Source organism: Etheostoma spectabile, chromosome 16 (genome assembly GCF_008692095.1).
Source record: "Etheostoma spectabile isolate EspeVRDwgs_2016 chromosome 16, UIUC_Espe_1.0, whole genome shotgun sequence".
NCBI classification, from domain to species: domain Eukaryota; kingdom Metazoa; phylum Chordata; class Actinopteri; order Perciformes; family Percidae; genus Etheostoma; species Etheostoma spectabile.
In genome coordinates this window covers 20,692,582-20,704,822 of record NC_045748.1, presented here as the reverse complement: position 1 = coordinate 20,704,822, position 12,241 = coordinate 20,692,582, and the positions used below count along the sequence as shown (strand labels likewise).

Here is a 12,241-nt window from a genome sequence, read left to right as displayed (position 1 = left end):
CAGCTTTTTGTCCCCGCCCCCGCTGCTGCCGCCTGTTCTCGTCTACTTTACAGGCGAGGCGCAGTTCATCTCGAACGAGCCTAATCACTGCTTGTTGGGGGAGGAGCTTAAGAGACCGTTTTGGGCTTTAGAGGAAAGGGGGGAGGGACTGAGAAGTTGTTAAATACATTTTTTATTGATCTTTGCCATCCTACCTACGGCAACTTTTAAGTGATTTTGTTAGAGGATGTCGCGGTTATTAAATCATGATTTCAAAAGCTTATCATAGAGCTCTAGCGAAGAGCTCAAAGCTTCATTCGAAACATTGATTTTGGAATTCTAAAATCAAAATTGAGTGTTGCACAGGTTGTTTTTTTGCATGTCTATACATTCTGTTAAAACCCAGTATTCCTGCACAGTTTTCAGGCTAAACTAATATTAGTTTTCTACTATTTGTAGAAGCAGATTCCATAGGACTGTTTCTGACGTGGGTGATCCAAACATTTCCAATAACTCCAGAGAGTTGTTTTCTTTCTTAGCATAGTGTTGCTATAAGCCTAAGGGCACGATTATTATTTCACGCCCGTATGGGATTAGCCTGCTGGCTACGTGTGTTCATTAAAGAAAGTTGCCTGGATAAAAAAAGACCAATCCAATTCATTGCTTAACTTTATTCTAATTGAGGATTTTGAGGATTGATTGTGTTTGATTTTTAGAGTGATATTATAAAATATGCCAGTAGAGATTTGAACAGCCCTTCTGTAACCATTTCTGTGTTTTTTCACTGAGACATTGGTTCTTATGCCTCATAAACATTATACTAGTACAGGTCACCAAAAAGTATGACTCGTCTCTGTAGAGGTGATTGTACCTTTCTTGTCTCCGGTCAGGACCCAGATCTTGATGTCAGCCTTGGCCAGTTTGGAGATGGTCTCTGGCACTCCGTCCTGCAATTTGTCCTCAATGGCTGTCGCCCCAATCAGCTGGACAGAGGGAAACAGATGGTTAGATATGACAGACTTGTTGTTTTTACAGATGTTCATCAAAAATGTCCTGTGAAGAGTAAGGGGCTCCATCACTTTTTGAATCTTTAAAATAGAATTCAATAAATGCATAATAGGGATGATCCGAGTACCCGGCTGAAACGAGTATCCGGTACGGATAAAGCACTTTTGCCGAGTGCAAGTATTATACGAGTAATACGAGTCAATATCCGTGCTCGGATTGAATACAACTCCTCACCTGGCCACGCAGCGTTCTGTGATAATCACAGCGCCCCCCCCCCCCCCCCCATTACAACCACAAAAAATGAGCTTTCTCCATTATGTTTTCTAATCTGTTGAAACGATCAGCAGCATTAAATGCTATTCTTGTGTTTTAGTGATTTGGCCATTTCCAGATTGGTGAAGGGCGCTTCTACGGTTTCCTGTTTTCGCACCAAAGGGAAGTTGTTTTCCACTCACCATCAGGTTGCTTTCGATCTTCTCGTAAATGCGATCGAGGGCAGCGTCTCTGTCTGACGTGGCCACCTGGGCTTCTTGGTGTAACTCGGACCAGGCTTGGTACTCGTCCGCGCTGATGTCTTTGTAACACAAGCACAGCGTCCGCAGGGTCGCGTTGGCAAAGATCTGAAGTACAAGACACAGTTCATGTTTCCTTCCACAGAAACAAGAGAAACAGCTACATGCATGCATGTTGTGGTTTCTACACGTGTCTGCTGTGCCAAGACCTATTGTACACAACAGTGAACTATAGCATTGCAAATGAGAACTAAGCCGTGCAAACTCACATCCAGAGCTGTCTGGGTAGTGTCTTTGTGTCTGGAGTTGGGGGAAAGTCGCTCGTAGATGACAGTGTCGGCTCCTTTACAGTAGAGACGAATACGACCGTCAGGAAACTTCACTGAAAGCGAGAGAAGAGACAGTAGGACAGAGGGTCAAAGGTGAGATAGACTCATTGTTTTGCAAGTGTTTAGCGCTCGGCTATGAATTTTTGAGTCATGTCTAATAAAACAGATCCAAAACAAAGTTGTATGTGGCATTGGGTCAAAATAAACTACAGTGCATGTTCACTGTAACGAAGAAACATGTCACCCAATCCAATAGTGTTGCTCACTGAAGTGTTTTAAAAAGTTTTTTCAGACAACAATGGAGCTCTATGGGACAGAGGAAGAAGATAATACACAAGGGAAGTACTGTAGGGTTTATTTTTTACCACTAACTTGATATTAATTCAAGAACAATTTTTTTAATTCAGTTTTTTCTCATGTTCATTGAATGCAGCTCTATTTTTGTCTTTGATACGTTTTAAGCAGATTGCAGGTCTCTATTATTTTTGACAGAAAGTACATGTTTGCAATGTGCAATAGCGTATGTGCGTGTGCCTGTGCTCGTACAGATGATAGACATGCGCTTGCGGTCGGAGTTGAAGTCGAGCAGCGCCAACATCTCGTAGGTTTTCTCCTCCTCCATCTCTTTGATGGTGATGGTGTCCTGTGTACGAGACAGAAACACATAGCCGAAGTTCCTGGCTGCCGTCACCAGGGCGCCCTCATCAGGAGACGCCGCCTGGTACACCAGACCATCTGAGAGAAACATATGAACCCATATATGAGGAGGTTGTGTGAATTCAGTACAGTTTATTTAAGAAGGGGGCAGCGCAAACTAAAACGCATGACTATACACATAAAAATCCAAGAATTTGCAACAAGGTTATTTTTCATCCGTGGTCCTCTGGCCTCGATGTTAAAAAGGCTTTTTAAAATGCAAAAGACAACGCAAGCAGAGCAGACCTTAGCACAAAACCAGATAAGCACAGAATTCATTAGGTTACCAACAAAGCAAAACAGGTTACAAGGTAAAACAATGAGTCTAATGGGCGGCGTGGCTCAGTGGTAGAGCGGTTGCCTGCCAATCGGAAGGTTGGTGGTTTGATCCCCGCCCTGCAGTCATTGTCGAAGTGTCCTTGGGCAAGACACTGAACCCGAGTTGCCCGGTGCTGCGCATTGGAGTGTGAATGTGTGTGAATGTTATATGATGAGCAGTGGCACCTTGTACGGCAGCCCCGGCCACAGTGTATGAAGTGTTGTGAATGGTGAATGTTTCCTGTAGATGTAAAAGCGCTTTGAGCAGTTGTTAAGACTGGAAAAGGCGATATAAATACAGCACATTTACATTTACATTTATTGCAATACATTTAGTTTTCTGTCTGTGTAGTGTTTTATATAATTTTTAAGATTTTGGGGGGGTTTATGGCTTTAAATTGATAGTGTAGCTTGAAGACAGAACAGGGGGGAGAGAGGGGGGGGCATGATACGAAGCAAAGGGCCGGATTCGATCCCAGGCCGCTGCCAAGTGCTCTAACCTACATAGGGTGCACACTCTACTGGGGGAGCTAGAGGTCATCTCCTGTGCAATGTTTTCATTATTAGATTCAATGACAATATCTAAAATACTGTTTAACGCAGCTTTGAGGAAAAGTCCTCTGTAGGGTATGATGGGGTTGGCTGACAGGTCAGCTAGACATGGGGTTTGTGGTTTTAGTTTTACACCTTAAGTCCACTGCCTTTGCCCAAACTGGGATTTTAACAAATGTACCGTCTTTGTGCTCCACCATGACTGTGTGACAGAGAGAGAGCAGTTTGAAGAACTCATTAGTCTCTTTATCCTTCCCGGATCGGATGCATTCTACCAGGGAATGATCCACGAACTGGAAACTTCTGTCCGCATGCTCGTTCCAGCTCCAGTCCACCGGCTAACGGGAAAAAAACAGGAAAATGGTATTGACAACAAGTTATTAGCAGTTATTCTGAATTAAGTAGCCAACTTATAAAAATCAATATCCCTTTTGTTGTGAATAATTTAGATTTTCTTCCTTAGCTTAGCAGTCAAACAAATTGGACTTAAAAGAGGTACTTATAATTCATGTCATGTATGCATTTATTGTGATCGTCCACATTTTTCTTTGTGATTTTATCATTACTATTTATAAATTAAATCTAGTGCATGTGTTTTAAAGGTTGCTTCTACTGATTTATTGACTGCTGTTACTGTATCTAATCAACAAGCTTAATTAAATCTTAATAAATCTCATCATATTTGTTCTGTTTCATTCCAAGTAGTCTCTGTGATGTGAAGCCCTTTCCTGGTTAACACATGATGTGTGTGTAGAATAATTATAAAATATGTACTGTACATGTTGTATATGTGCCACATGAAATACAAAAGGGCAGTCCAGTATTTGTGAAAAACATGTATCTGTATCAATCAATATTTTAATCAATATTTATGCTTTGTTGAGGAATACAAACTTATTTTAGAGTAAGGGTCACATACGGTTTTACATATTTTCTCCAACCAATTAAACATTTGATGAATCTAACTGACATTGACTCACATAATGTGATCTTATTTTGGAACTACTCTTCTTCTTCAGCAACCATATTTATATGTGCAAATATATAGTCTACATAGTTTTACCCTTCCTCGCTCCAGCACCAGTCCCGCAGCTGTAGTCGGTTCTCCTGTGGAAAAGGAAAGCAAAAACTTGGAATGACTAAACTGCACATCTACAATACACAGACATATGGACGGTGGCAGAAAAAGAGTACCAGATGAAGAATACTGTCCAGTCTTTTTTTTTTTTGTCCATTTGTTACATTTGTCTCCTGCTGGTGTACATGTAGTTGTACATGCTTTTTAATTCGTGCATTACATAAGATCCCATTTCGGATGTGCATTTTATTCAGGACTTCTTTTTCTTTTGTAAAGCACTTTAAGCAATCTTTTGTAGTTGCAAATGAATATGTTGTCTCTGCTTTTATATAAATCACACTTCTTCCTGCAGCATTAAAGGCACATTTTTCTCATAACAAGGCTGTCAACAGGTTCATACAAAAACGCTTTATTTCCTGGAGAAACTCGGCGTCATGTGTGGAACATATATTTAATCTAAATAGTCTGCATACTCAGGTGCGTTGTTGGTGTTAGCAATAATAGAGTTGTCAATGCAATACAAGGCAGCAGGTGCCAGTCTCTTCTTTCTTTTTTTCTCTTTACCTCCACATCTACTGGTTGCATTTTTCAACCCGGGTTATTTCACATGCCTGAAAGGGTGAGTTCCTTTGAAAAAGGCCAGAGTCTCCATAGCTCTGAGTCACTGTTACTACCTGGGTTAGGGAGTCAGTTGTCACTGGCTCATGTATCTCCAATTTTGGGGTAAGAAAACCACTAAAATGTCAAACGGTGGTACTTTTCAGTACTTTTTAGTATTTCTTGAGAGAAGTAAAGCACATCTGTACCGTAGTTGCGTCCAGCGATGGTGCACTTCTTGAACTGCATGACGTTCTGTGTGAGAGTTCCCGTCTTGTCGGAGAAGATGTACTCGACCTGGCCGAGCTGCTCGTTCAGGGTAGTGGTTCGAGCCTGCACGGGGGCAAAAACTGATTTAATGAAAAAATACAAAACGATGCACAGGCTAAGCTAGCACTGCTGATCTGATGCCAGTACCTACTTCTCCTACTTTTCACAATAGCTGCTGCAGTTTGGCTCCATATTGTTGAGATGGGGGAGAAAGTTGAGCGCGATTTGACCAAATAATGTTCAATTAATATTGAACTTTGGCTATTTGAGGGGGGTTGAATTAACAGCAAACTCAATTTGTTGATGAAGACAGTGAGATACAGCAGAAATACACAGAAAACACTTATCAGTGGATGCCAGTAACTTTTTTTGTAAGAAAGTGCTGAAACTGTTTTCTTTTTCCTTTAGCTGTGAAAAAGGTACATCACTACAAACCTATTTGACTGTCCCACTTTGGTAATTCATCTTAACAAGAAACGTAGCATCGGATGTCAAAGACCATCTGCAATATCAGCAATGGTATGCATTAAACTTGTTTTTGTGTTGCTATATATTTAAAATCATTCAAATAAAATCTAAAATCTGCAGAATATGGTGCAGCAACCTGCAGGTGAGCCACAGCTCGTCGAATGTGGTCAGAATATGTATCTAAATTGTCAGTTCCCTATATAAGTCTGAAGGACTGAAACATTTTTGATAGGGAAGAGAACTTTGGTTCTTTCTCTTTCCTGAAAAAAGTCATACTCTTCGGACAGGATGTGAAGTGCGTTGCGTTTGGAATAAAGTCGGGAAATATTAGCTCACCTTGGCTGGTGTGTCTTTCTGTAAAAAATACATCTGCAGGTCCCAGTTGATGAACTTACTCTGGCCCAGACGAATCACCTCCACACTGAATACAAAGCACACAAACAGGACATGACACTTCCAAGTCTGATTTGGACACTTCTTGGAGGTAGAGCTCCTCTTTGACTATAGTGCGTAAGTGTGAAAGAAGGAAACGTATACCATGAAGCCTCTCTGGTGCCAACTTAAACAGGCAGTTAAGTTACAGTCTGTGGTAACAGTACCTGTCTATAGTCTGCTGACAGTTGCAGTGGCTTGTAGTGCAGTTGGTTATGTTAAATGGTTGACAGAAGACTGAAAGTGATATTGAACCCAACCTGGAACCAGCTAAAGTTGCTCTGTGTTTGTTAGTTGAATTTACAAAGAACATTTCTAACTGGAAAAAAACTCTAATTGTAGGTTTAAAGCTGCACAATGAAAAACCATTATAGATGTTTTCCAAACTGCCAGGAGAAAGAAAGAATAAAGTCTCCCAGCGTCACTATTCAAAAGCTCTGCAAGAACAGTAGGTACGCAAAACGTATCTTAACCCTTGTGTTGTCTTCCCATCAAAATTGAAAATCACTTTTGTTGACGCGTTTTATCGATGTTTTTAACTTTTAACACAATGTAACACTGACTTATTAACTTTAGTTTTAGAGTTATTTTTGGAATTTATGGTCAATAAACCTCATTTATAGGAAATTATACCTATAATGTTTGAGTTAGAAAAGCAGAAATTAGGAATTATTTTGACTAAAATTAAGGAAAGTATGTCAACTTTTCCTCAATACTATTTCAAAACAACTTCAATTATTTTTCAAATGCTATAAAATTGAATAAAACCCCAAAATTAATGAAAGTAGAGATCCGTACTTGCCAAAGAGCGTTGTGTGGAATCACTTTTTCTTTTTTAAAAGGGACGCCCTGATCCCAATCCCGGTATCGTTACCGATTTTGGGAATTTTCAGCTGATTGGGGATCGGCATTTACCTTGTTTACCTTACCCGGGTCATGTACATCAATTGTAATCACGTAGTAATAAGTAATTTAGTAACATTTAGCATTTAGTAACAGCGCTGTGTACTTGCAGAAAGATATTCAGCCGATAGTTCTCACTTTTACACAAACCTTTGGGCAACAATACACAAACCCAGTATCCTTGACACTACATATCCCATTAACCTAAAAACCGCATCGGTTCGAATACAAGACAACTCTCATTATAAGACAAATTAAAAATGGTCACATTTGAATTAACGGTAAATATTTCCAAGGCCTTCAGCTGAATGACTGTTGTGGTAATGGGTATCCTATTGTTCTGTTTTTCAGTCACGTAATCACACACTCTCCGGTCTCCTTATTTGTAGCTGGATTTCTCATTTGTTGCATCTAAATATGAATAAGGATAACGTTAGTGATAGTGAGATGTTTGCTACGGTTACACTTCCAGTGATGATTGAGTTTTATTTTGCTGATTCCCTGCTTTGTTCCAACCCCACTGGTCGCTCTCTCTCTCTCTCTCTCTCTCTCTCTCTTCAGTCTCTCTCTATCTCGCTTGACCATGTAACACCGTGCTTTAGGGCGGTCATCGAGGCTCAGTTTCAAACTCTGCCATTTCCACCAGCTGATTTTAACATTAAAACAAAATGGATTAGGGATCATTTCGTTTCTATAGTTTATAGCTAACTTTACCAGCTGACTTCTCTATTGGGTGGAGACGTCTCTCATGCTCTAAATCCAGCCTCTAAGACTTTTCACGTCCAACTGACTTTGTTCGAGACGATCGTGGTGTCTCTCCATGTCTCAGGCGCTGGCCCTAGCTAGGTGTGAGGGCCGGTGACTGGCTTTAGTTAGGAGGGCAACACGCGTTTTACTCATTTCTTGTTGTTAGCGGCATCTGTTGTTGTGGATGTATCAACATAAAAAGTCTAGACCCCAAATATAAGAATACACCACTTTTTCAGAAGTATTTCCAGCACAATAAAATTGGTTATATTCGGACCATGAGGGTTGCAAAAGAAAGAAATCAATACAACATAGTATCACAATATTTTCCTTGGAAAAACTGTATTGATACACGGGTGCAAAGTATTCATTTTTGGTTATATAAATTGCAAAAGAGAATTTATCTTTTTGGTACTAGAATAAATGATAAAATCAATTGATTTTTCAGTGTACTAACTAGATGGTGCAGTTAAGGTTTTTTTTCCTGGGGAGGTAAGCTGGGGTTTTCCTTTTAGGGATGAATTTGAAGTTGGAAAAAATGTAATGAATTGCAATAAATTGTAGAATTTTGCAATAATATTGTATTGTGACAAAAGTAAAGTGATAATATCTTTGGGCGTCTGGTGGTTTCTACCACTACTATGTATGTGGGTATGGTTTTACTGACCTGACATATAGAGAAATGGGCACCATGGTGTTGAGGACGATGATGTATCCCCAGAAGCTGAGGAAGCCTCTGTAGGACGAGCTCTGATTTTTGCCATCGAACAGATACCAGGCACGAGAGCCGATATCCTCGTACCAATAGGTGTGACCAATGGCCAGACCTGCCGCCACCAGGATCAGCAGCACGAAGATCTACATAGTGGGAACAGAGACACACTTAGACCAGGAACACAATACACCATAGACAATCTTCTCTGAAATATAGTAAATATTAGACAGGATAGAACATAATGTAATTCTGTTAAATAAAACATCACAGTGATTATTTGTTTCACTTTTTTATTTTAAACTAATTTTATATCCAAATAAAATAGACATTTTCTATAGGCTCAGTCTGCCACTTTTCACTATTACAGTGCTGGTTCCATGGTATTAGAATTTTAGATGGTGATCATGGAAACGTTAAATCGGTCATGTGACAAGAGCTGGGAAAATTGGCAGAAGAGGAAGTAACAGTACTCTTATCCAATGGAAATCACAATTGAGAAAATAGTAAACGTAATACAACTTTCTTCTGCAACATGGCATCATTTTGCCATGGATTACATGTCACTTTGCAAGAGTGATACAACAAAGACCTGATAGATTGATAGATTTCAATATCAAACCAACAACAAAGATTTGTACCTTTAAAATAATATTTCCAAAATGTATTCTGTGGTTCATTTACTAGCTCGAATGAGAAATAAGAATAATGGTATTGCTAACAGTAATGGACAATTCCACTTCCAACGGTTAGAGGGGCTGAATAGGAAAAGTGCTTTGGTGCCTACTGTAAAGGTGCTGATTGACAAGTAGCTAATGCTAGGTTCATAATACTACTATAATACATTTGCTAATTCTTGGTGGGTAACATAAGATTACGATATTGATATGGTTCACAACTTTGGACTACCACAAATTCATCAGTAATGTTAACTGTATAGAACAAGGGTGCCTTACTTGGGGCCCGCTGGCCAAGTTTGGCCCGTTCTCCCTTCGTTTTGGCCCTCAATAGCATTTGAAATGCTTATGCTTATTCTCCTCTTATTTTGAAAGTGCTGTAAAATCCTAACTGTAATGACTAAGAAACTTCATTTTGTGCAGTTAATCAGTACATAATAGAGTTTTACGCAATGTAAAGCACAGTGCTGGTAAACTTTCGTATTAAATATGCACCAAAGATTAATCTACGAATAATTACAGAAAGACTTTTGAAAAACAACGACAGGGCTCACTATTGCAAGTGATAAATAACTGTAAATGTTGTACAATATGGGTGCATGCAGATTAAAGAGCTGCGTTATGTTAATTTTCTATAAAAAATAATCATTTTTCTCATAAAATCAACAATTACTTTTTGGCCCGTGGCCTTTCATCCAGATACGTTTTTGGCCCTTGTTATGAATGAATTTGGGCACCTCTGGTATAGATAGACAACTAATCTAATAGTAATTTAGCAAGCTAGCTAGCACACTCCTGTCTTCAAAGCTAATTGATTAGCTTTGGTACGAGTACCTACTTTAGAGTCATAGAAAAAGTGCCTCCCCTGTGTTTTCTGACCAAGGTGGGAAATCTCTAGCAGGAACATTTAACCCTTTCATTCATATCATGTTGTTTATGGAGAAGGTGAACCAGGAAATGAGTCGGAGGAAATGCAACGCTACCGAGCCACGGCCAAGCGGCGTGCGTCGCTGCGACGTGTAGTTACATTTTTCAAAGAGGTGCAAGTCAGGCTATGCTGTAGGGTCCGGCGTAGACTCAGAGGGGTCTGCGGGGGTACGCTGTCGTACCTACGTTCTACGTACAACCATAAAACGGCCTTTAGCGTTACCGGTGGCCCCCCTTCACTTTTAGCCGTCTTTACAGTTAGCTACCTGAATTTACCAGACAAAACCAGAAAAGGCACCATAAGGACTAATACTAATAGTAAATTAAAGATGTGGTAGCATTAGATCTGGACGGGAAGTATAACTCTGGGAGTTGGAACGGGTGAGTTGCAATTCTGTTTTTTCACTTCGAGACAGATTCGTGGATCTGAATGTCGCAATATTTCGGTTTTATATTGCATATCGTTACAGCCCTACCACACAGTAATCCGGGATGGGTGAAAAACGTGATCTGGTTCATTGCCATTTCTTTAAACCAGTCACAGTCTTCATGGGTGCACTAAGCATCGGGAAAAGCCACGGTGCCTTTTGCTAAATCAAATCGGGAAGAAACTTGTTTTGGTGGAACGTGTAGGTTCAAAAGTTATTTTAGTTGTGCAACTGAAAACTCAGATTGGATTCACCCTACATAAATCTGAGCAGCAGTTAACCATAGTCCTCATAAATCAATAATAAAATTAATTCCAATAACGTCAAGTTACGCATGTGTCTCAGACTTACCGAGTAAACCATGTAGTTCATCAGCTCGTCAATTTTGGTCCTCTTGAATCTCGTCTTCCCGCCGTTCTTCATGATTTTGGTATCGGCTCCTACGACAACATATATCAAAATGGTGAATGCCATTCATTGTTAGTTATCAATCATCAATAATATTCCAACTTATTTACAATCACGGTCAGATTTGATTTGATAATGAAAAATGAATGCTTATTAGAGTTGCAACTTCCAATTATTTTAATTTTCTCAATCGTCCGAAATATAATGACAAATGCCACAAAAGACCTCTAAAAACCCAGAGATATTCAATTTTATATCATGCCAGACAAAGAAAACAAAACTCAAACCATTATCAAAATTGTTGCCCATTTATTTTCTGTTGATCCTAAATTAAACGACTAATTGTTTAAGCTCTAATGTGAGTGTTCTTTTATATGGATCAAGTGTCCCCTAGTGCAAGAAAAAAAAAACTTATTAGACATATTTTTATATTATATGTAAAGACCAACTTTAATTAAGCTTTGAAAAAGTCTTGGTTATGTTAAATAAATATGTTAAAGTTTGCTAAAAGTGATTACTTTGCAAACAAAAAATAAATTTGAGCTGTGCATGGGCACAACAAAGATAGTTTAATTTCAGCATGCACTGTCAGTACTAAAGGTTTCACTAATTTTCTCTATCCTAGCAGTAAGGTAATCTCATGTCGAGAGTTCTCACCCGCGAAGATGACCAGGCCGTGAGACACCTCGGTGTTTCTGATCGTGCAGCCGCGGAGCAGCATGTTGTCCAGGTCCAGAGGGTAACGCTTCCCCTCATACAGCATCGTCCCAACAAACTTGTCCAGGCGGTTGTTTGGCTCCTCGCACTCGATCAGAGCTAAGGGAAAGACCATAGGACACGAGAATGGCTTTAATTTTATTGTAAATCAGAAGTGTTGTATCATGGGCAGTATGAATTAGCTCACTAACTCTTATGACAGTTCGTCAGTAACTATTGAGATATGTTGCTTTGGACCAAAGATGGCATCAGTGTTAAAGTAGTCTATATCCTTTTTCATTCATTTAAACCTTTTTTTAACCCTCATGTTGTCCTCGGGTCAAACTGACCCATTGACCAATTTACATGATTGATTCCACACAACACTCTTTGGCAAGTACAAATTTCTACTTTCATTCATTTTGGGGATCTTATTAAATTTTATAGCATTTGGGAAAGAAAAAAAAAAGATTGAAGTGGTTTTGAAATAGTATTGAGTAAAAG

The 12,241-nt window shown here is 39.4% G+C and overlaps 1 protein-coding gene and 1 long non-coding RNA gene across 2 annotated transcripts in view; one reads left to right on the top strand and one right to left on the bottom strand.

Annotated features, from left to right (window-relative positions):
* The window catches only part of atp8b1 (ATPase phospholipid transporting 8B1), a 55,270-nt gene that overhangs the window by 11,068 nt on the left and 31,961 nt on the right, over window positions 1–12,241 (bottom strand). The window contains exons 10-20 of the mRNA XM_032539488.1: window positions 11,699–11,857; window positions 10,985–11,073; window positions 8,557–8,747; window positions 6,144–6,228; window positions 5,279–5,402; window positions 4,458–4,501; window positions 3,576–3,732; window positions 2,375–2,563; window positions 1,769–1,881; window positions 1,443–1,607; window positions 851–962 (exon numbers count right to left, since the gene is read on the bottom strand). Of these exons, the coding sequence (XP_032395379.1) occupies window positions 851–962; window positions 1,443–1,607; window positions 1,769–1,881; window positions 2,375–2,563; window positions 3,576–3,732; window positions 4,458–4,501; window positions 5,279–5,402; window positions 6,144–6,228; window positions 8,557–8,747; window positions 10,985–11,073; window positions 11,699–11,857 (1,428 nt within the window). The remainder of the gene's footprint in view (window positions 1–850; window positions 963–1,442; window positions 1,608–1,768; window positions 1,882–2,374; window positions 2,564–3,575; window positions 3,733–4,457; window positions 4,502–5,278; window positions 5,403–6,143; window positions 6,229–8,556; window positions 8,748–10,984; window positions 11,074–11,698; window positions 11,858–12,241) is intronic.
* Window positions 46–10,849, top strand: LOC116704210 (uncharacterized). Its single transcript, XR_004335621.1, has 3 exons — window positions 46–158; window positions 226–228; window positions 10,839–10,849. It is a non-coding gene; the product is annotated as an uncharacterized LOC116704210 (long non-coding RNA).